This window comes from Dryas octopetala, chromosome 2 (assembly GCF_963921425.1).
Source record: "Dryas octopetala chromosome 2, drDryOcto1.1, whole genome shotgun sequence".
Taxonomy (NCBI): Eukaryota; Viridiplantae; Streptophyta; class Magnoliopsida; order Rosales; family Rosaceae; genus Dryas; species Dryas octopetala.
In genome coordinates this window covers 635,027-659,608 of record NC_141367.1, presented here as the reverse complement: position 1 = coordinate 659,608, position 24,582 = coordinate 635,027, and the positions used below count along the sequence as shown (strand labels likewise).

The 24,582-nt window shown below is 45.0% G+C and overlaps 2 protein-coding genes across 2 annotated transcripts; both read left to right on the top strand.

Moving 5' to 3' along the window:
• Positions 1–5,268: 5,268 nt before the first annotated feature.
• LOC147292319 (uncharacterized) lies at positions 5,269–6,129 on the top strand. Its single transcript, XM_086234628.1, has one exon. The coding sequence runs from the start codon at positions 5,269–5,271 to the stop codon at positions 6,127–6,129; it is 861 nt and encodes a 286-aa protein (XP_086090754.1).
• Positions 6,130–7,248: 1,119 nt separating this feature from the next.
• Positions 7,249–9,580, top strand: LOC147292318 (beta-amyrin 28-monooxygenase-like). Its single transcript, XM_086234020.1, has 3 exons — positions 7,249–7,896; positions 8,130–8,548; positions 8,968–9,580. The coding sequence occupies exons 1-3, from the start codon at positions 7,358–7,360 to the stop codon at positions 9,465–9,467; spliced, it is 1,458 nt and encodes a 485-aa protein (XP_086090146.1). The 5' UTR covers positions 7,249–7,357; the 3' UTR covers positions 9,468–9,580.
• Positions 9,581–24,582: the final 15,002 nt, after the last annotated feature.

Genomic DNA, 24,582 nt, shown 5'->3' with positions numbered 1-24,582 from the left:
TCTAAGACAAAAATTGCCTTTTTCGCCTTCACACAAGAGATTGCGGGTGGCCTCCACAAGCCATTATATTGAACCCATCAGATCGAAAAAAGGGTAAAAAATGGCGAAGGAAGTGGTGCCGATGACGTTTAGCATTAGAATTCCAACAAATAAAAAATCAATCCTCATTCAAGAGAATTTTTGCACAAAAAAGAAGCTTCAAAAGCAACAAAAAATAAGGGTGCATTTGGTAACGTTTTACAAAACGGTTTTTCATTTTACAAATTTAAAAAATGACAAAAATGTGTTTGGTTGCCGTATTGAGAAAACAATTTTTGAAAAATACAAAATAGAATTTCTAGTTTACAGTGTAAATTCAGAAAACGACTAAATGATGTTTTCAGTGAATTTGAAAAACATAGAGAACACGGATACAAATAAAAAAAAATTTACAATTGAAAAAAAAATTAAAAAACATGTGATCTGCACCTCCTCCCCATCTAGCCAGACCCATCTCCGGCGACAGCCCTACCTCCCGCCGCTGCCCACCTCACCCATCTCTCTTCATCTCTCCTCTATTCCTCTATTTCTCTATTTCTTCTATCTCTCTCTCTACTCATTTCTCAAAATATATACTTTGTAATCCCTCTATAGTTTTCAATTCTCGCTTCAATAAACGGATCAAGACTCCCCGTAACATCCATGGCAGGAAGCTCACAAGCCTTAACAACCCTTACATAGAGAAAATACATCCGTTCAACTAGATCATAGGTGCTTGTAGTCTTGTCTCCATTAATAATACGGCCACCAACAACTCTTTCACCTCCAAGGTAGTCACGCTGGCCGAGGTGATTTGGGTTTTATGAAACGTCTCTCTTTTTTAATTATATATTTTATGAAATTGGTTAATAATAATTTATAATTAATATCTTTTGTGAATATAATTATTTGGTTGTAATAATTGGTTAATATCAAATGTGTTTTCATTATTTTTGTTTTATATAGGGGAAATTACCAATTTAGTCCATTTATTTGTTCTAAAGTCTCATCTTGGTCCACGATTTTTTTTTTGGCCAACTTAATCCACTAACTGTTTGACGTTTGCCAACATAGTCCATTCCGTCAAAATTTCAATAACAGCCGTCAAATTTAGAGGCAAAATGGTGAATTCATATCCTTAAATGTACCATTGGTCCACTTACTTTCACGTTTTTCCCAAGTTGGTCCACTTTCTTTTCGACATTTAGCTACTTGGTCCATTCTATCAATTTTGTTATAAATTCTGCTAAAATGAAGGACAAAGTTGTCTTTTCATATTCAATAAATTTTTAATTCTATTTCTAATTTTAAAAATATTAGAACTAAAAAAAAACCCAATAATTAAATTTAAAAAACAAAAAACAAAGAAAAAAAACCCATCGTAAATCCCCGGCCAAACCCCAGCCACCCATCTTCCTTCCCTAAACCTCATTTTCTCATCTCCAATGGCGGAAGTAGAAGCTCCTAGTGTCGTCGCCCGAGGCTCCAATGGCAGAAGCAGAGGCAGATCGAGATGGGGTGAAGTCGACGATTAGCAAAAAGGGCATATCGAAAATGGATTTGGCTGCAAATGAAGAAGACGAAGCTGGATTTGCACATTCAGAGAGAGGGGAAAATAGAGAGAGAGAAAGAGAGAGAGAGAGAGAGAGAAAAAAAAAAAGGAGAGGGGTAAGAGGGGGTCACTGGCTAGGTGTGGTGGTAGGGCCGGGCAGAAGGTCAGTGAGAGGGAGGAGAGGGTGGAGGGTGGTGGGTGGGTGAGTTGCCGATGGTGGATAGAGGGTTGTGGGTGGTGGGTATGGGCTGGGCACGGGTTGGAGAGGGGAGATGATGGTGGGTTTGATTTTTTTTTTTTCTGTTGTTTTTTTCCTATATATTCTTTTTTTCTAATTTTTTTTTTTTTTTGTTTTCTGCAGGTGAGGGTGGAGATGGTGGGGAGGGAGGAAGTGCTACGGGTTGTGGGTGGAACCTGGGCTTCTTGTTCTTCTTTTATTTTTGTTTTTTTTTTTTTAATTATTCTTATAGCTGGGCATGAGTGAAGATCATGGGAAGTTGCAGAATAAGAAAGAAGGTGAAAAAAAAGTAATGGCTATGGGTGTGATCAGGGAAGAAGAAGAAGAAAAAAAGGGAAAAGAAATGGCTATGGGTGTGATCAAACAACAAGAAGAATTTGGGTTTACTGCCAATGGACTTTGGGTTTATGCAACTTTTGTTTACTGCAATTAAATGCATTTTAGGTTTACTGCATAATTTTGGATTTTGTGTGTGAATTGAAGAAGAAAAAGAAGAACAAGAACAAGAAAGAAAAAGAACAAGAAAAAAGAAAAAAATTTGTGGGGGTTGTTGTTTTTCTTTGTTGATCGATCTAAGGGTATGAATGTTTTTTTTCTTTGTTTTTTGTTTTTTAAATTTAATTATTTGGTTTTTTTTAGTTCTAATATTTTTAAAATTAGAAAATAGAATTAAAAATTTATTGAATATGAAAAGACAATTTTGTCTTTCATTTTAACTGAATTTCTAACAAAATTGATAGAATTGACCAAGTAGGTAAATGTCAAAAAGCAAGTGGACCAACTTGGGAAAAACGTCAAAGTAAGTGGACCAATGGTACATTTAACTCATTTGTTGACTTATTAAGGATATGAATTCACCATTTTGCCCCTAAATTTGACGGCTGTTATTGAAATTTGACGGCTGTTATTGAAATTTTGACGGAATGGACTATGTTGGCAAACGTCAAACAGTTAGTGGACTAAGTTGGCCAAAAAAAAAATCGTGGACCAAGATGAGACTTTAGAACAAATAATTGGACTAAATTGGTAATTTCCTCTTTTATATAATTGTTTTTCAATTACGATACCAGACGCCTTCTCATATTTTGAGAATACAAAATTTAATTTGTCATTTTCATTTTACAATACAGTTTTTAGAAAATTGTCTTGTAAAACGTTACCAGACGGGCCCTAATGTACCCATGTAAATTATACAACAAAAAATAATGTAGCCATATTATTATCCAAACAATTTTTTAATTCAATTAGTAATCTGAAATAAATTTCAAATTCATTCATATGTGATAAATAACAAATTTTTATTATATTAAAAAAATTGAAAATGGTGACATGTATACTAATAAATACTAATTAATTAGCTGAAATAGACATATACCCAAAATGTACCCAAAGAAGTTGGATCAATTTTCAAAAGATGCAATGGTACAACCAAAACCCTGAGGTAACGAAGGAGTGCACCCTAATTATCTATTATAAAAATTTTAAATTAAATATAAAAAATATGTCTGTAAAAAAAAGATGAACCTCAAACTAAAAAAAAAAAAATCACGTATGTAGCAGTTATTATTTTTCTATTTGGTTTTTTTATCAAAATTATTCATCCAAGAGCTTGTAATACACTTCCAAGGCATCTTATGCGAAAATATAAAATACAGTAAAAAAACCTTTATTCAAGCATCAAACAACCGAAGCCTACATATTGATTTCTCTACTTGTTTTGCTCCAAAAACAAAACAAAAACACGAATAAAAATGAAGAAACGACAACAACAGCATCAAGATTGAACAGGGCCCATTGATAAATTAAATATATATTGTGGGGGCCGCGGGGGGGGAGGTGTTTGAGACCCAAATTTAAAAATAACATGATAAGTTGGTTCACATAGAAAAAACTTGATGATAGGCCGGCCTGTTTTTTTTTTTTTTGATAAAGCATCTCATTCACTACTACAAAAATGGCCATTCTTGGCGGACAATGCTGGCGGATTAGAGTTGTCTGCCACGAATGCTTAAGAATTCCTGGCGGAATGTATTATCCGCCAGGATTGATTAATCCTAGCGGTCTATTCCGCCAGCATTGATCAATCCTGGCGGACCAATCCGCCATGAGTAAGTGAGAGAAAAACTCCCGTGCCTCACTCAATCCTGGCGGATTGGACCGTCAGGATTGATGAATGCTGGCGGAATAGATCGCCAGGATTGAGTACTTAACCTAGTGCAGACCCTCTTTCTTCTTCTCCTTTTCTCTTCTTCCTCACACCGCTTCTTCCTCCTTCTCTTCTTCCTCACGCCTCTTTTTCCTTCTTCTTCTTGCTCTTTCTCCATATTTCTTCTTTCTTCTTCCTCCTCAGCGCTGCCACCACCACGCTCGGCTCTGGCTCCACCACCACGCTCGCCACCAAGCTCCGGTAATCTCTCTCTCTCTCACTCTCTCTTATTTCTGATTTTATTTTCAGATTTTGTTAAGTTTTTTATAATTTTGTTTTATAATTTGTTAGGTTTATCCAAATCTTCTCTAATTTCTTATCTCAGAGGTCAAGATCCACTTCATTCTTGAATTCTTTGGGGGTATGCCGAATTTGATTTTTGTATATGCTAGATTATATTTAATTTTTGTATTTGTATATCCATTTTCATTATTGTTATATATGTGATTTTTTGTGTTTTTTTTTTTTTTTTTTTGCAGGCCAATTAACCTTTTGGTGCAGCAAGATTTGAGTGGTGATTTTGATTTTGCAACAAGGTTTTTCTATGACTAGCTTGGATATTTTTTTTATATGTTTTTATATGTTGATGTGTTGAAATATGTTGAAATATGTTAATATATGTTAAATATGTTAAAAATTATATATGCTTGATTTAATTGATATATATGTATATGTTAGATTTGTGTTCATTTTTTGCATTGTATGTTAGTGTTAATATATTATTAGGGTAGTGAAAAATATTAATTATTTAGCTAACATACAATTATTAGGGTAGTATATATGAAAAATGTTATTATTATGTTAGTGTTCATGTACCAACGTTTAAAATAAAAATAATAGGAGAAAAAAAAAATGTAAATTTTTGGTTAAATAGATAAATAAAAATATAACATATTAGTGAACTTAATTTATTCATTTGTTCTATTTCAAATTAAAAATAAAATTGACTGAAAATTTTTAAAAATTTGGGTTAATTAGATAAATAAATATAAAACAAATTATTTGTAGATATAATTTATTTGTTACAGTTCAAATAAAAATTTTAAAAAAAGGGTAAGTAGATTAACAAACATACAACTTATTTGTGAATATTTTGTGAATTTAATTTCTTTGTTCGACATATATAAATAATCATAAATTATTATTGAATATTTTTTGAATTTAATCTAATAGGTATGAATAGGTATGCCTACATGATAGGGATTGAAAGATTGTAGGCGTCAGGGTCTATAGTTTTCATCTAAGAGGTAAAGCATGGATAGGACTTGGTTGATGATACTACGACAGTTACAGGCATACGTAGATGGAATCAATTTGTTTTTGGATCAAGCGGCTGCGAATGGTGTTGGGCCAAATAAATTCAAATGTCCGTGTAAAAAATGTTGCAATAGATATATTTTTGGAAGACAAACTATTGTGGATCATCTTGTTTGGCATGATATGGATAAAGATTACAAAAAAGTTTGGTGGCGGCATCATGGAGAGCCTAATATTGGAGAGCCAAATTTAAGGGAGATAGAAGATGACGTAGGAGGAGAGATGGATGGTATGCATGATTTTCTTAATGACATATTTGTTCAATCAGTAACGGAAGAAGAGGTTGGGTCATCGACACAACCTACTATCGTGGATGGGCGTCCAGCAGAGGCCGAAAGTTTTTTCAAGTTGCTTGAAGAGGCAGATCAAGAGTTGTATCCTGGTTGTAAAGAGTTTAAGAAATTGGAGGCCGTTGTAAGATTGTACCAGATCAAGTGTTTAGGGAGTTTGCCGGACAGTTTATTCACTATGTTACTAGAGTTGGTTAAAAGAATGTTGCATGATGGAGATTGTTTGCCAGACTCATGTTATAAGGCAAAAAAACTTATAAATGGGTTGGGTCTCATATATGAGAAGATTGATGCATGTCCTAATGATTGCATTATATATTGGAAAAACACCTCAAAATTGACTGCATGTTCGGTTTGTGGCAAATCAAGATATAAAAATAACAAAGGAGATGATACTTCTAGAAAGAAAGTCTTAGCTAAGGTTATGTGGTACTTCCCTTTAAAATCAAGATTGAAGAGATTTTATATGTCAAAGCATATTGCTGAACATATTGCAATATTGCATTAGATCAGCCAAAAGACAAAGTAAATACAAAGAAAGAGCCCAAAGGCTTGCAAGAAGGCAGAAGCCTACAGAAATGGAGCATCAAAGCCCACATAAATTCCAAGATCTCATCACAGCGGTGTTGAGCAGACATTATAGCCACCAAACGGAGCCAGTGAGGTGTCGAAGGACTTAGCGATCTTGTCGCGTTAGGGTTCCACGATCCTACCAACAACTCTAAATCGAGGCCGATAGTAGCTGATCATAATGGTAGATCGAGCAGTAGTAACGTTTACTTTAATGAGTCGGCATTTTTTTTTTTTCAAGTTTTAGAATATAGTTATTATTTGACAGTAACAACCATTATCATTATGCAACAGTAACAATTATTGTCACTCTCCAAGAGTAACACCATTGTCACTATCCAAGATATGCTTTTAGTCTTTTTCTTATATAAACATGTCAAAACTATCAAAATTCATACTTAATTATGGAGTCACATACACTTCAAATTCAACGGTTACAATGGTGATTGTCACTGTTGTTACTGTAGAACAGTGACTATCTACCTAGCTAGTACGTAAAAACAATAAAATAAAGCACATATCGAGCGCTTGGTTAATTGGGAGTGTCTAGCGCTTGGCACTGTAGAATCGATTCTTACAATAATAATGCGAGATTCTTTATCATTTCTTGAAAAAAATAGCTGAATCTTTTTAACATTACAAATATTAAGTAGGTCGTTTATTTATCATTAGAAGATGTAAAATGGACTTATTTTTTTTATATAAATTCTTTTAGTCTTACAAATTATTATATACATAGAGGGTTTGTTGGACACGTCCTGGCTGTGCAATTGGCCGGATTGAATGATTATTAATTATAAAACACATAAAATAAATGCACCAAAAAAATGTAGATAAAGTAATAAAATTAATAATAATGGACATATAATGCATGATGCATAGCTCACCAAAATTCAACAAAAGCAAGAGCGAGCTTATTTTTACGTACCTTGATATTGCCACTCACTCACCAATCTACATTGCTCATCCAAATTGGCAAATTCACACACACGCACACAGCAACTGCCTATATAATCCTCCTCCTCACATCATCCACTCCCTACAAAACATCAAACAAACTCCAACACCTTCCTCACCTTATTTACATGATCACTTGAGATCTATCGATCAGCCCAGCTCCTCGATCATCCATCAAACAACAACAATCAATCGATATTCCATCAAACATGGAGGTCAATTTCTATCTCTCCCTCCTCTTGGGCTTCGTCTCCTTCATCTCTTTCTCTCTCTTCGTCCTCTTCTACCGTCACCGGGCCCAATTCTCTGGTCCCAACCTCCCGCCAGGCAAGGTCGGGTACCCGGTGATCGGAGAGACCTACGAGTTCCTCGCCTCGGGGTTGAAAGGCCACCCCGAGAAGTTCATCTTCGACCGCATGACCAAGTACTCCTCCGAAGTCTTCAAGACCTCCCTCATGGGCGAGAAGGCTGCGATCTTCTGCGGCGCAGCCTGCAACAAGTTCTTGTTCTCTAATGAGAACAAGCTCGTCACTGCCTGGTGGCCCAGCTCCGTCAACAAGGTCTTCCCTTCTTCCATGGATACCTCCGCCAAGGAGGAGGCCAAGAAGATGAGGAAGATGCTCCCCAACTTCATGAAGCCCGAGGCTCTCCAGCGATACATTGGAATCATGGACACCATCGCCCAAAGACACTTTGCTGATGGCTGGGAAAACAGGAAGGAGGTTGAAGTCTTTCCCCTCGCCAAGAAGTAAGTATTAATTTATTTGATATGTTATATTGTCAAACTAAAAATTCAAATTAAATTTTGAATTTCGAATATGTTATTTTGTCCGATATATAATTCAAAACATATATTAAAACAAAATTTTATCCAATCAATAATTCAGACGGACAGTTGTGATTTCAGACATCTAGCTAATACTTAGTAGTAGTTGTTAGTTTAATTATGAAGTGTGTTTGTTTGTGAATTGTGTGATACAGCTACACCTTTCGGCTTGCTGCACGGCTGTTTGTGAGTCTTGAGGACCCGAACGAAATCGAGAAATACGGCGACCCCTTCAAGCTGTTGGCCTCCGGAATCATCTCGATGCCCATCGACTTCCCCGGGACACCGTTCTACAAGGCAATCAAGGCCTCGAACTTCATCAGGGCAGAGTTGACGAAGCTCATCAAGCAGAGGAAGATCGACTTGGCTGAGGGCAAGGCCTCGCCCACACAAGACATTTTGTCACACATGTTGTTGACATGTGACGAGGAGGGAACCTACATGAAGGAACATGACATCGCCGATAAGATTCTTGGCCTCTTGATTGGTGGCCATGACACCGCCAGTGCCACCTGCACTTTCATTGTCAAGTACCTTGCTGAGCTTCCTCACATATATGACGCAGTCTACATGGGTAACCAATTAACCAACCATTCATAATTCTTTTCTTAATTTCTTTTGCATAGGTGAAAAATAAAAAAGTAAAATTTGAGGGTTTGAGCGGATCTATAAATACATTATTTGGGGCCGGGTTTAGCGTTCAGCACATGGGAATGGGGATGCATAAGATCGAATTGACTAAAGATACTCCTGATAGACCATTAAAAAATTCAACAATTAATTATTAAGTGTTGGCTCCTTGGGATAACCCTATCATATATAGTATACTCTATACAGTAGTTATTCTATTTCTTGTAGCTTTCGATTGACCTTGCGTATTGAGTCGGCAGCAAGGAATAGAACAGCTGCTTCTTTCGATCTTCTACTATTCAATTACCCTTTTTTAATCTTTTTTAGTTGTGTTTAATTGTAATTAATTATGATATTTTACAGAGCAAATGGAGATCGCTAATTCGAAAGCCCCAGGGGAGCTGCTGAACTGGGACGACCTACAGAAGATGAAGTACTCATGGAACGTGGCATGTGAAGTGCTGAGACTGGCCCCACCTCTTCAGGGAGCCTTCAGGGAGGCCCTATCCGACTTCATCTTCAATGGCTTCACCATTCCAAAGGGCTGGAAGTTGTACTGGAGCGCCAACTCCACCCACAAGAGCGCAACCTACTTCCTCGAACCGGAGAAGTTCGACCCGACCCGGTTCGAGGGCAACGGGCCCGCGCCCTACACATTTGTGCCCTTCGGCGGGGGCCCGAGGATGTGCCCCGGGAAAGAGTACGCCCGGTTGGAGATCCTTGTGTTCATGCACAACTTGGTGAGGAGGTTCAAGTGGGAGAAGATTCTGCCCGACGAGAAAATCATTGTTGACCCGTTGCCCATGCCCGCCAAGGGACTCCCGATCCGACTTTTTCCTCACCCGAAAACAGCAGCAGCTTAATCAAAATATTTAGCTAGCTACCTCGTCGGACTTGTTCTTCTTTTTGGTTATTGTTTTTGTTGTTTATGTTATATGTGTACGTGTTTTGATTAAGTCGCGCATTTACTTGTGTTCGTTTCTGTAACAAACTAACAATTAATGTTCAGGAGGACTTGTCTGTACGTGCCACTTGATCATATTTCAAGACATAAAGGTTAATGTATTATAATGGAGAAATTAGAATAAACATATAAATGGATAATGCATGCAGCTGGTGCTTCCTGTCCCATGTTTACATGTTAATTATTAAATTAATAATATAAGTTTTGATATTAATTTAATATAAGCTTCGATATATCTATATATATAATATATGGTCAGTAGTTGTCCTCGATCAGCACATATATATACAGATGCAGTCAATATATTCAAAAATATATAATATAATAAATAAATGGACATTTGTCAAATGCTCGACAAGCCGCTACATTAGCGGCGCATAAACCAAGTTTGTTCAGTGGTTGTAACGACCCGACACAAATTTTCACTAGAAATTTAAATTTTTATTTAATTATGTTTTTTTTTTAAGAGGTCTTTAAAGAATGTTGATTTGTATTTTAAAGAATTTTGAGATTTATTTAGAAAATAAAAAGGGCTTTGATTTAAATTTTTATTTTTGTTTTAATTTGGGGTTTGACCCAAAGTTGACTTTTAAAATAAATGGGATTTCGATTTTGACTTCGAGTCCATTGGAAAGGTTTCGAGCCCACGATTTCATAGACACGTAGCACGTGTTGATCCGAGTTACGATTTGAGAAATATGGACGTTTGAAGCGAGGGGTAATTTCGTAAAATTGACAAATTGGGTTTAAAAATCAGATTTTTAAGAGGATCTCTCTCTCTCTCTCTCTAGAATATTCTACACACTCTCTCTCCCTCTATTTCTTCTCTCTCCCCGCACTCTCTCTCTGTCTTCACTCCATTCCCGCACCCCTCCCTGCGCGCACCAGCCCCAGCCACCCTCACTTACCATCGTCGGCCACCTTGCCAACCTCTGGCTCCGGCGAACACTCCTCCCAGCGCCGACCACCTCCCCTGAGCCTACTCTCTCTCTCCGTGTTCTCTCTGCTCTCTCCCTCTGTGCGCAGCACCGGCCATCAACGCCGGCCTCCCCTCGCAGTCGCCACTCTCCGGTGACCTTCCCTCAGGCTGGCGACCTCCCCCAGCGTTCCTCCAGCCAGCCCAGCCGCGCGTACAGAAAACCCAGCAGTTTGGCTCCCATTTGTCTTGCCGGATTCTGACCAATTTCCGGCGCCAAACACCTCCATTTTAGGTGAGTTTTCTTTCTCTTCTATTGGGCCTTCATTTCCCTAAATTCATGTTGTTCAATTTCGAGTAATTGGGAATTTGAAGTTTCTGAGTTTTTGAAGCCATTTCAGGTTGTTCTTTAATTTTCGGACTAGAGGGCCATTTGTGTTGTTTTGAGTAATAAATTATATTCCTAGGAACCCCAATTGTGGTTTAAGATTGAAGGATTGAATGGGTTTGAGGAATTAGGCATTTCTTGGCTAAAAATCTGATTTGAGACAGCCACCTTGGGCGGCACACAAGGGGATTTCGAACCCCATTGTATTTTAGTGAATGTAGGATGATTTTTAAGGAAATGGTGGAGTGAGTTATTGATCTTGGTTAGGACGTTTTTGGTTAGGCTGAGCCGGGGAGCTTCCGGAGTGTTCATGTAGTGGTTTGGGGTATACAAGTGGAGGTTGGGAATCATCGAGCTAGAATGGGAGTCGGGTGTGACGTTAAGTTAAGCACACATTTACATTTAAGTGCCTTGAGTCAGAACTAATTATTTTTCGTTGATTTTTTATTCTATAGGCGAGACGATCGTGGTTCGTGACGATTCGGCGGAGGATCGAAGCTAGGGCTATCTCTGTGAGTGGACCTTACTTCCTTAAAATGATTTATGAAATTTTCATTTTTATCTTGGTTAATTGAATTTGTTTTAGTAATAACAAATGTGAACGAACTTTGGTTTTCAAATAAATTCATAAAGATTTCATTAATCCTATTATGCATGATAGTTTGAATTTGATTTGGGATTTGATGAAAATGTTAGATTTCGGATTTCAAATGCTTCCTAAGTAAGTTTTTAAACATATATTTACATGTTGGTTTTAGTGAGTTGCTGGGTTTTGGGAAAGGAATTTAGTTTCTCATTTTATATACAAAGTTCATTTAATAATTCGGTTTTGTCAAAAAATATTATTGTGATTTATGTATATTGAATTTAATTTGAATTATGCATGTTGCATATGGATTTAAAGTTCCTTTTTGGGAAAGTACAATGATATTTATTTTCGGTGGAAAAAGGATCTATGATTTTGGTTATGAAAAATGGTTTTCAAACCACCTTTGCAGTACCATCCAGGTTATCAGATAAATAGGTCTTCGGGACCCATCACGGCACACATATAGGCTTTGGGCCGTGTGTCGGGATGCTTCGCCCTTTGGGGGCTGCTCTGCGTGCACGTATGACCAGGATTGCCTGCACGTGTTGGATTTTACTCCACGCGTGTGTATGGCCAGGATATTGCCTGCCTGTTCGATGCAGGAATTCTGCACAGGTGTATGGCCAGGTTATTCAGGGTATATAGTATGGTGGGAAATGAAATTGGTATTTTCAAATGTTTAAGTATGAATTTTAAGTGAGAAATACCTTTCGAGTTTTATAATGATTTCGATCTTTATTATTTTTATGACTTTGTTAATTTAGATGGTTGGCCATTGAGAAATGTGTTTTGATTTGTCTTTTATTTGAGTTCCAATAGTTTATAACACTCTTAAAGTTTGGAAATGGTTTTAAAATTGGGGGATTTCAAAGAGTGAGTGAGGTCTTAGAGCTAAATGTGGTTTTGAAGGTTTTTCTGAAACAAGATGGTTACTTTTGATTTCATTTTCATTAAACTGTCCACTCACTGAGCCTATCTCACCGTTTTTCTTGTTTTGTCTTAAATTGTCCCCCCAGGTAGTAGCTTTGGTGGAGGTCGAGCCAAACACATCGAGGCAGTTACATCCATCTCCCTAATCGAACCCTGTAGGCGTCATTTAATTTTTTTGTAGAAATTCGTTGTAATAGAATAGAAACTCTGATAACTACTTTAAAATTTTAAGTTGGATTTCTGTGAAATTGTTGGGTCTGAGACTCTATTTTGGTTGTGGTAGAGGTGGTTGCTGTATAGAAGTGCTTTTTAACAGGTTTTGAAATTTCTGGGTTAGTCCATTTTTAGGGGAGGTTCTGCCGAATTTTCGGTAGGAGTTTCCTTAATTTTGGATTCCTACAGGACCTCTCTAGGTTTCAGGGTGAAATCCGGGGGCGGTCCTGTCAGTGGTCGTAACGTAATTGGTTAATGGGGAAAACCCGGGCCATGATTCAAAAGAATTAGGCGTCCATTACCGGCCGGCTCCGGACCGAAAAGACCTAACGGAGTAATCCCTTATCTCGAATCGAAGATGCTAACGGGGCGGGAATCGAAGTGGGAGACCTCTCTACCCGAGAACCATAATCTTTCCTAGGAACAGCTTCTACGACGATAGGCGTAAAGGCATGATTAGTTCCACAAATCTCACTGCACTGACCACTACTTGGGTCACCCCCTAGGGGTACCCCAAGGTCACCCCTCCTCCCAAAATAACAATTTCGGTAATACCGGCGCATGATCGGAACCGTTCACTTTTTAGATCACCTATTATAGATTATCTCTGCAAAAAATAAACTCAATCGGAAATCGTTTGATTGTATAACTATTGTTAATTAAATAGAAAAAATCAACGGTTTGGTCAAAAAATCACTCTTTAATTGAAAACCATCAATTTTTTCTACTTAATTGAGAATAGTTATATAACCAAACGATTTCCGATTGATTTGATTTTTTACAGAGATGATCTTTAATTGGTTATCTAAAAAGTGAACGATTTCGATCATGTACCGGCATTGCCAAAATCGAAATTTGGGGGGATGGGGTGACCTTGAAAAACACCTTGGGAGTGACCTAAATATTTTCCTAAATAAATATCCATAGCTAGCTGTTGGATCACAACTCACAACTCACAGGTAGTACTGATCAGTGGTACTGCAGAATTAAAAGTCATCACTTTTGATATCAAAAGTATATTTCATAAATCAAAAATCAACAAATATTTCTTTAACTAATACATATGTTGATGCAAATTCTCGTAAGGCAGATGCAACAACGTAGAGATGATGACTTGGCTGATCCGAAGTCCTGCTGGATGTTGATGTGGATGTTGATTGGGATCTTCCTGTAGACAAAACAATATCAAAGGGAATGGACCGGTGTGGTACCAGCCAAACACACTCCGATGATGAAATCAGTGATGGTGTTTTATGGTGGATGAGGAAGAACAGAGGATGAACTTGGGAGAATAGGAAGAACAAGGCAAATGTTCTGGGTTATTCTCAGCAAGTTGGGTAAGCTCTTTGGTGAATGGAAATTTTTGTGTAAGCGTTTATGGGTAGATGCCTAGATGATTCATTTTGTGCGTATGTGGTGTCTTATATAAGCAAAGGAAGACTTAATGAATAAGTTACCTGCATGTGAATGAATGGTTGCCAGAGATCCACGCACCTGACCAGACCTAGTTGCATGTTCAGCTGCTTACTTCCTCAGCATTCAATGCTGCATTGAATGCTCCATTAAATGCAAAGCTGGAAGGTTCAGGCAAACTGCCCAGCAGCCATGAATGCAGACTGGATATTCTATCTGTCAGAAGATTGTGTCAGATGCATTCAAGTGTGGCGGTTCGTCCCAGCGTGATCTTCCTGGAAATGGCGGCGGAGGGCCGAGTCGAACCGGACAGATGTTCTTTCTGCGTATGCGTGAAGTCCATGTGTGATCGGATCGGGAATGGGATCCCGGACCGAGCCGAACATAGAGACAAGGGTCCCTCCGAGCTCTAACTGGCTGACGTCAGAACTCGAAAGGAGGTCACTTCGGTGCCGAGCCGAGCCGAACCAGGATGACCGTGGAAAGATGGACACTCAATCCTTTGGAAGATCATCGGTTCGGCTCGGACTGGGCATGGAGGACCCGGCATGGAGATCCGGTCCGAGCTAGCGGAGGCAGTGCTAAGTGGTGATGACGTGGAGGTCAAAGTTTTGACCATTGAGAGTCAGCTCCGAGGTGGATATTGACCAGCCACGTGTCGAGCCGTGATTGGCTGTTCGGATCGATGTGGATTTTCCCACAAACAGGAGTCCCCCAGCTTCCGATCCGAGCGGGCAGCGGTGGATTTTAAGTTGAAGTGTAAGGACAATTCCAAAGATAATGTGTTACCTGATCCGAGCCGATCCCCACAGGTCCATGTTCCCGAAGACCCGAACACAAGACGACTTGTGGTTGGTCAAAAATATCTCAGGGACAGGTGAAGGGACGTTTGATTTCTGCATGGGGGAACGTAAGGGTCACCTCGTTATGGGCATTTTTGAATGCTTGACAGGTGTCAAGATCTGGCATGTGAAGCGCCAGAAATGAAGGGCTGAGATCAGATTTGCATGGGATATAAAAGGCAGTCTCTCTCTCTTCCCTCTCATATTTTTCAGAAGCCCTCTCTCTCTCCTGCAAAACTCTCTCTCTCTCACCGTGAAATCTTCTCTCTCACCGTCGTTCGAGTGGTAGTCCGATCCCAACATCGACCGGGTACGGCGATAGGCGAGGTGATTCCGAGGGTGTTTGGGGCGGAGGGATTTGGCCGGACAAAACCAGTAAGTGATTCTGTCCACTTTTGAGTTTTTGTGTTTTTCGGGTTTTCTGGGTGTGTTCTTGAGAAAAAGAGCTTTTTGATCCGTAAAGTGAGAGAGAGAAAGTAGAAAAACTGTTAGTGATGTCAGAGACTGACTCGAGTGGCCGGCTCGGCTCGGGAGAAGCCTTTGAAGGGGACAGTGAGGCCGAGATGAGCCGAAGCCCGTCGGCGAGTGAGGCCGAGCCGAGCCGAAGCCCACCCGCAGGTGAGGCGAGTTGGGACGGTTTGTCCGAAGAATTGGACGAGGCCGGCTCGGCATTGAATCGCAATCCAGGTGGAGAGCGCCGAGCCCGGGGGGATCGGGAAAACCCTGAGATATTGAGTTCCGACTGGGAACAAGGCACGGCCGAAGGAGGTGACGAAGAACCTCTTGACGTCGAGCCGATCGCTATCATCCCGAGCAGACTCACTTCAGGCTCGGATGAGAGGGACAGGGGTCATGAGGCGTCGACCTCGGCCCAGGGGGTGACGGGGAGTCCGATCGACCCGGACTTCTACGAGGAATTAGCGTGGAAGGCCGATCAGATCCCCAATGAGATGACCGAGTACCATCTCCGGGACTTGAGGGACAGGTACTCAGTTCCCGACTCCGTGTTGATGAGGTTGCCGGCCGAGGGGGAGAAGCCGAGCCGACCCCCGATAGGATGGGTGACCATGTACCCGGAGATGTTTGAGAATGGGGTTCGGCTTCCCCTGCACGCCTTCCTGCAGGATTGGCTCGCGACGATCGGCGCGGCGCCACACCAGCTGAACCCGAACGTATACAGGATCATCCTGTCTATGCATATCTTGTGGCACAAAGTGCACAAGTGTGTGCCACACAAGGATATCCTGTTCTGTAATTACGCGCTGAGGTCGAAGCAGAGCGAGCTCGGATTCTACAACCTTCAGGCGTACTAGAGGCCACTCTTCGGTGGGAATCCCTCTTCCCAGAAGACATGGAAGAAAAGATACTTCTTTGTCTCTGGGGATTGGGAGTTCGCCGATCCGAACAGAATGACTTCGGCTCGGGTTCCCAGAGCCTTTAGGATTCCAGGTGGGCATTGGGAGTTTGGGGCCGATCCGAGGACAATTTGCTTACGTCTTGTAATAATTGCATTTTTTCTCGGTCTAACTCTTTTTGGTTTCGCCTTTGCAGTCAACTGGGGCAAGTACAAGCTCCGAGGCGAGCTCAAGGACCAGATCGCCGCGATCAGGGATTCACCAGCAGAGTACTTGTCAACCAAGTTCCTGCTCGGGGAGACTCAGATCCGATCGAGCGGGATCTCCTGGTTTGTGCCCAGGTGGAATCCACGAGCCGAAAGGGGAATGGCGCCCACCGAGCTGGAGGCTCGTCTGAGGAAGAAAGCTGCTCGGAGCGTCCAGAGGAGGGCCGCGGGGCGGGCCCCTGCCGAGCCGGTCCAGGCTCCTGCCCCAGCGGCAGCTCAGCCTAGATCTCCTGCGCCGAGGCCAGCTCGGCAGACAGAGAAGAGGAAGGCTCCCCAGGCCGAGGCCCCGGTGGAGAAGAGAGCTCGGGCCGAGCCCAGCGGTTCTGGTGCCGAGGCGTCCGGATCGGCGCCCCTGAAGGCGGTGGAGGTAGACCCTTGCCTCGAGCCGTTCGTCACGGGCTTTAAGCGTGTGATGACGCCGAAGGCGCTGGAGGGGCTGTGGACCGGTCATGGCGAGCCGGGCTTCAGCCACCAGGCTCTGATCACATCCCGCCAGGCTATGATGGTAAGTCTTTTTTACTTCGGATTTTGTCTATCCGCTCGGTTCGGATTAGTAACAGATATGTTTCTCTTGCAGCTCGCCATGAGGCAGTTCGAAGCTGCTAAGGCCGCCGTCGATGCCGAGGCGAAACTGGAGAGGTTTCGGGCACGAATCCTGGAGCTAAAAGAGAAGCTGGCCGAGGCCGAGCGGACGGTCAATGCCGAGCGCGAACGGTCGGAGGGTTTGCAGTCCAGGCTGGCCAGGAAGGAGGAGGAGGTCGCTCGGCTCGGCAAGGAGCTTGCGTCCTCGGAGCAAAATGTGGCTGACTTGAGGCACTATGTCGGCGATCTCCAGCGAGACGTCGAGGCTGCCGAACGGAGGGTCGAAAATGCCGAGCTCCGACGTCGAGCTGAGATGCCGAGCGCCCAGGCACTTGCCGATGCCCACTTCGAGGGGTATAAGGAGCTTCTGGACGAGATCAAGTCGAAGAGGCCGGACTGGGATGTCTCATTCCTTGGCGAGTCCGATGACGAGGAGGAGGATACCCAGGGGAGTCACCAGGATGAGCTTCCTCCTCCCGATCGCCAAGTCCCCGCTGAAGCCGAGCCGACTCCGGAAGATCCTCCGCTGCCTGCGTACGAGCCGACCCCAATCCCCCCGGCCCCCGAATCCGATCCCAACGCTGAGATGCAGATCGGCGGGGTTGAGGTGGTGCAGCTCGGTGAGGAGACGCCCGAGGAGTCAGTTGAGCCGATCCTGGAGGGCCCTGCCGAGCGATCTGCATGATGGCTTATTTTGTTTTTTATGTTATCTTGTTTTTGTTTTTTGTTCCCGAGCCGAAGTGTGGCTCGGGTTTAATTGTTTTTGGAACAATTTGTATTTGGTTTTATGTTATTTATTTTATCAGTATTTTCTTTATGAGTCAAGTTATTATCAGTTCAGCTCGGAAATTAAGCTAAAGACATAACCAATAACACATGAATAAGAAAGTGATAAAAGTGACAAAAATAATAAAAACCAAGACATTCTGGGATCGGCCCGACATGCCGATCGCAATGAAAATGAATGGTAATGATAAATTAGAACTTGTCTTAGGGTCAGCTTGATAAGCATACCCAAGCTTGATAAATTAAAACCCTAGTGATCCCGGATGGGCTCGGCATACCCATTGAGATATTTAGGAATTTTGTTTTTTGAGAAAAATATTCAAACTTACTTTCAGATCGGCTCGGCATGCACGATGAAAGTTTTGGTTGGAGTATATTTTTCTTTTAGAAATATCCTGTTGAACGTTAGGACTGTAGGAAGTCACTTCGGCTCGGACAGGGATTTTTATAGACCTGATAAGTCTGTAATATGCCGAGCATCGGGCCGGAAATGGCGCGCCAGCTCGGCACATGAGTATATAGACCTGATGAGTCTGTAATATGCCGAGCATCGGGCCGGAAGTGGCGCGCCAGCTCGACACATGAGTTTATAGACCTGATGAGTCTGTAATATGCCGAGCATCGGGCCGGAAGTGGCGCGCCAGCTCGACACATGAGTTTATAGACCTGATGAGTCTGTAATATGCCGAGCATCGGGCCGGAAATGGCGCGCCAGCTCGACACATGAGTTTATAGACCTGATGAGTCTGTAATGTACCGAGCGTCGGGCCGAAAATGGCACTTCGGCTCGACACATGGGTTTGTTATTTTTTCGGAGGGAACACTTAGATCTTTCCTCTTTGTTGAAAGTGTATAGGAGTAGAGTCCCCAGTGTTCGCTTCGAAAAATAAGAAGAAGATGAGCCAAAAATGTGTTCATCTTTTCATTGATTGGAATGAGTGTTAGGTCGGACAGTCCCCGATCCTAACTGCATTTTTACTGATAATAAGTCTTCAAGTGCTCAGCGTTCCAGCTATGCTTGAGAGGCTTCCCAGCCAGAGTGGCCAAGTTGTAAGTGCCAGGCTTGACTATGCCTGTGATTCTGTATGGTCCGGTCCAGTTCGGATCGAACGAACTCTCCTTGATGGCAAGGGGATTCTTTTTCATGACGAGACTGCCCAATCCGAAGCTCCGGGGTCTGACCCTTTGGTTGTAGTACTTGGCTACCCTTTTTTGATAAGCGGCTCGGCAGAGGTTAGCGTCGGTCCGCCTCTCCTCGATCATGTCCAGGCCGAGCCGAAGTCCGGTGTCATTGGTCTCGGGATTGTACGTGCCGGTCCGGAATGAAGGAGTCCCCATTTCGACCGGGACGACAGCGTCAGTTCCGAACGCCAATGCATAGGGTGTTTCCTTCGTGGAGTTGCGATAGGAAGTTCGGTAGGACCAAAGCACCTCTGGCAAGAGTTCAGGCCAGTTCCCCTTAGCATTATCAAGCTTAGTCTTGAGGGTTTTCTTGATGATCTTGTTGATGGCCTCGACCTGTCCGTTTGACTGCGGATGGTAAGGCGCGGTGAAGCGCAAGTTGATGTTCAGACGTGAACAAAAACTCCTGAACTTCTTGCAGTCGAACTGTTTGCCATTGTCCGCAATGATGGTGTGCGGCATGCCGAACCGGCAAATGATGTTCTTCCAGACGAAGGTCTCCATTCGTTCGGCTGTGGTTGTGGCTAGGGGCTCGGCCTCGGCCCATTTGGTGAAGTAGTCGACTGCTACTACGGCCATAGTGACTTGCCCTTTCGCCTTCGGCATAGGACCGATCAGATCGAGTCCCCATTGCGCGAACGGCCAAGGATTGGATATGGAGGTCAGCAACTGGGGAGGTTGATGGGGGACCGCGGCAAATTGCTGGCATCTGACACAAGCGCGAGAGAGATGATCTGCGTCTTTGTTCAGCGTTGGCTAGAAGTAACCCTGTCTGATCGTCTTGTAGGCAAGGGCTCTTCCTCCAGAGTGGTTTCCGCATATCCCCTCGTGGATTTCTCTCAGCACATCCTGACCTTCTTGGGGAGTGACGCACCGCAAGTAGGGCAGGGAGAAACTCCTTTTGTAGAGCTGACCGTTGATCATGCTGAACCGAGCCGACCTCGTCTTGATGAGACGTGCCTTGTCCCTCTCTGGGGGAAGGATCCCGGAGACCAAGTAGTTGATGATCGGCGTCATCCAGTTCGGCTCGGCCTCGGTCTGCATGACGGTGACTTCGTTTTCGGCGGTGCTGGGTCTGTCCAGGATTTCAACTGGAACGTGCCTAGCGGATCCGGTGTCTGTGGCCGAAGCCAGGCGTGCCAAGGCGTCGGCTCTGCAGTTCTCTGCCCTTGGGATTTGGGATATTTTGTACTCATGGAAGTTCCCAAGCAGCAGACGAGTCTTCTCGAGATAGGCAGTCATGCTAGGTTCTCGAGTCTCATACTCTCCCAATATCTGATTGACGATGAGTTGGGAGTCGCTGAAGATGTTCAGTTTGGTTGCGCCGAGCTCCTTTGCCAGTCTGAGTCCGGCGATGAGAGCCTCATACTCTGCTTCATTGTTGGATGCTTGAAATCTGAAGCGAAGAGCATACTCCATCACAACTTGTTCTGGGGAGATCAGAACAAGCCCGGCTCCACTTCCCATGGTGTTGGAAGATCCGTCCACATAGAGGGTCCAGGTGAGGAGATCAACCTGGCTGCGATCGCCGTTTGTGTTCGGATCAGACGCCGCTGGCATAGCGTCGGTGCGCGGTGGGTCCTCCGTCGAGGTGGTCGACTCACAGATGAAGTCCGACATGGCCTGACCTTTGATTGCCGTCCTGGGACGGTAGATGATGTCAAACTCGCCGAGCTCGACTGACCATTTGATGAGCCGACCCGAGGTCTCGGGTTTTGCCAGGATTTGTCTGAGCGGTTGATCCGTTAAGACGACGATTGAATGAGCCTGGAAGTAGGGTCTCAATTTCCGAGCCGAGCTGACCAGGGCGAGAGCCATCTTCTCGAATTTAGGATATCTGGTCTCGGCATCGGCGAGGGCTCGGCTCGTATAGAAGACGGGGTGTTGTACACCGCCGACCTCTCTTACTAGAACTGAGCTGAGAGCCGAGTCAGAAACAGAGAGGTAGAGAAAAAGTTCTTCACCTTCCTCTGGTTTGGATAAGATGGGAGGTTCCCCCATGTGCCTTTTCAGATCTTGAAAGGCCTGCTCGCATTGGGGGGTCCATTCTATGCCCTTCCCTGCTCCCCTTAAGGCCTTGAAGAAGGGGAGGCACCGGTCAGTGGATTTTGAGATGAACCGGTTCAGGGCGGCAACTCTTCCAGTCAGACTCTGGATTTCCTTACGTGTCCTTGGGGACTTCATGTTGATCAAGGCCTGGATCTTCTCTGGATTGGCCTCGATCCCCCGTTGGCTGACCAGGTAGCCAAGGAACTTTCCTGACCGAACCCCAAAGACACATTTGGCTGGGTTCAGCCGCATCTGATATTCCTTCAGGACTCCGAACATGTCTGAGAGGTCCCCGACGTGATCGTCCGCCTTGATGCTTTTGACCAACATGTCATCCACGTAAACCTCTACGGATTTGCCGATGGAAAATCTGAACATGTGGTTGACCAGCCTTTGGTAGGTGGCTCCGGCGTTTTTGAGGCCGAAGGGCATGACCTTGTAGCAGTACATGCCGCGGTCCGTTATGAAGGATGTGCCTTCCTGGTCGGACTTGTGCATGAGGATCTGGTTATACCCAGAATAGGCGTCCATGAAGCTGAGGAGCTGATGTCCAGCTGTTGCATCGACGAGCTGATCTATCCGAGGCAAGGGAAAGCTGTCCTTGGGACAAGCCCTGTTCAGGTCGGTGAAGTCCACGCACATCCTCCACTTCCCGTTGTTCTTTTTTACCATGACCACATTGGCAAGCCAGTCGGGGTAGTTGACCTCCCGGATGAACTCGTTGTTTTGCAACTTGGTTACCTCTTCAGCCATGGCGGCGTATCGGACCGGATCGTATGACCTCCTCTTCTGACGGACCGGTTTGCATCCTGGGTCAGTGTTCAGCCTGTGGGTGATCACGTCGGACGATATGCCTGGCATGTCATCGTAAGACCAGGCGAACACTTCCGCGTTGGCACGGAGGAAGTCAATTATGGCGGAGCGCTGCTCGGGGCTGATATGAGTCCCCACTCGGACGAGCCGATCCGGTGTCTCGGCCGAGATCGGCACTTCCTCCCAAGCCTCGGCGGGAAGGGGCCGAGAATCTGAGCTCGGCTCGGAAGTGAAGTCGAATGTCTCCGCCCTCGGCCACCTGCTCGAATCGGCGATGGACTCAAGTTCCTGCGAGTTCGGCAGCTGACCCTTCTGCTTGATCGAAGCGGCGTAGCATGACCGAGCCGAGCACTGGTCTCCCTGAATGACGATGCAGTCGTCGCCCACCGGACATTTGATGAGGAGGTTGGCGTAATGGACGATGCAGTCAAGGTCGACCAGAGCCGGTCTGCCCAGAATGATGTTGTAGGCTGACGGCCGCTTGACGACAATGAAGTACGTCATGCAGGTTTTCTTGATCGGCCCCTTCCCGAGCGAAAGGGGAAGGTAGATGTGTCCGAGGGGCTGAACCACTTCTCCCCCGAACCCGACCAAGGCAGGTGTATCGGTCTCCAGCTTGTCCTCGCCGATGCCCATCTGCGCGAACGCAGAGTGGTAGAGGATGTTGACTGAACTCCCTCCATCGACGAAGGAGCGCGCGATGGTTGTCCCGGCCACCTCAGCCACTATGACGACCGGATCATAGTGGGGGAAGATGATCTCATTCGCCTCGTTCGGCTCAAAGGTGACCGGTGCCCAGTCCTTCCGCTGTCTTTTGGAAGTGCTGGGCTGACTTGCCTGGATCGACAGGGACTCGTGAGCTTGAGCCGCTTGCCTGACATACTCCTTCTGGGATCGGTTAGAGCTTCCCACGAAGGTTGGCTCTCCGCCGATGGATCCGATTGCAGCATCCTGGACCTCGATGGTGTTGGTGGGCTTCTTCAGCGCGGCCTTGGGTACCCTAGACCCGCCGGCCAGGAATTGATTGATCTTACCCGCCCGGGCAAGAGTCTCAATTCCGTCGCGGAGGGCGTAGCAATCACCCGTGACGTGGCCGTGATTGGAGTGGTACTTGCAGAAGACGCCCTCCTTGATTTTGTCTGGGGGTGGTCCCTTGATCTCTCTGGCAGCCGGGAGTTGGTCTTTGATCTTGGAATAGATCGTCTCCAGACCAGCGTTGAGGGGAGTGTACTCCGTGTACTGGACAAACTTGGGTCCCTTACCCAGAAGTTGGCGTGGCTCCTCGGTCCTGGTCTTCTTGGATTGGACCTGGGGTTTGGGACTTGCAACCTCTCCCTCCTTTCTCTTGGTCGAGGTCGGCCTGGGATTCAGGGCCTCCATCTGAGCATCCCATTCCTCAGCCCGCGCCCACTTAGTGGCTTCGGCAGAAAGCTCATCGTAAGTGGAGGGAGGATTCCTCATTAGGTGGGAGCGGAGTCCCCCGGCATGCAGACCTTGCATGAGGGCATTCTTTGCTGACCTATCGTCGCAATCGTCGCACTTCGTATACTCGATGTTGAAGCGGATCAGATAGGCCTTGAGGCTCTCCCCTTCCTGCTGCTTAACGAGCGACATATCGTTCAAGTTGTAGAGTCGTTCGGATACAACCCGATATCTCGCCAGGAAGGCCCTTCGGAGGTCGGAGAATGAGTCGATGGAGTTCGGTTGGAGAGTTCGGAACCATCCCCGAGCCGAGCCCTTCAAGGTCGAAGGGAAGATTCTGCACTTCGTGGCTTCAGGTGCCTGGCGGGCCTCCATGGCGTATCTGAAGCTGTCAAGATGGTCGTAGGGATCCTTGGTCCCATCGTACTGATCCATCTTGGGGGGTTTGGTGTCGCGGGAGACCTCAGCATCCAGGATTCTGCTGGTGTACGGGAGGGGGAGTTCCTCTCCGTGGTCGGCCCTGCCGGTGTACCCCCTAGAGACCTCGACGTGGCCGAGCCGATCGTGGACGCTCCGGATTTGGTCCTGGACCAGTGTCCGGACAAGATTTTCAACGTCGGGCGGGGTCGGCTCGGCCGCATTTTCCCCTGAGCATTCGGCCTGGTTACCGAGTCTCTCACTCACCGGCTGGCGAGTGATCCTCTCGCTCACCGGTCGTCGATCCGACATGATCATAGTCGATCCCAGTCGGTCGCTCACCGATCGTCTCCTTGAGTGAGTTCCTGATGGGGAAGGATCCTGGCTGGTGATGGGGCCGAGCCTATCCCCAATCGGGACCCTGGTTTCGGCCGAACCGGCTGGACTGTTGGCTCCCAACCTTGATTGGGCCGGGGGTCGTCGGTTTGTATTCGGGTCAGCACAGTCTCCGCTCGAATTCCTGGGGGCACGCTTCCCGAAAGCCGCCTGTTTTTGCTGAAGAAGACGGTGGGCGTTTAGGCATTCGGCCTGTTCGGCCGGGGGCATGTCCTCGAAGCCCGGGAAGACGTGATCCGATTCCTGCCGATCGGTCTGGTCGTTCGGCTCGGCAGGAGTGCTTTGCCGAGAAGGAGATGGTGAAAGGACCTCCTGCTCGGTTCGGGTCCGGCGCGATCGGAAGCCCGATCCCCCACTATTTTCAAGCTGAGCACGATGGCGTGCAAGTTCCCCGGCCAGCTCGGCCTGTTTTGCAAGCAGCTCATTATTCTGCTTCAGGAGTGCATTCTCAGCGG

What these genes read in the sequence shown, in the direction of transcription:
- LOC147292319 (XM_086234628.1), top strand. Translation starts at nt 5,269, where the DNA reads ATGGATAGGACTTGGTTGATGATACTACGACAGTTACAGGCATACGTA.
- LOC147292318 (XM_086234020.1), top strand. Translation starts at nt 7,358, where the DNA reads ATGGAGGTCAATTTCTATCTCTCCCTCCTCTTGGGCTTCGTCTCCTTC. An exon ending in GTCTTTCCCCTCGCCAAGAA is followed by an intron (nt 7,897 to 8,129) that starts GTAAGTATTAAT and finishes TGTGTGATACAG; the next exon opens with CTACACCTTTCGGCTTGCTG. An exon ending in ATATGACGCAGTCTACATGG is followed by an intron (nt 8,549 to 8,967) that starts GTAACCAATTAA and finishes GATATTTTACAG; the next exon opens with AGCAAATGGAGATCGCTAAT.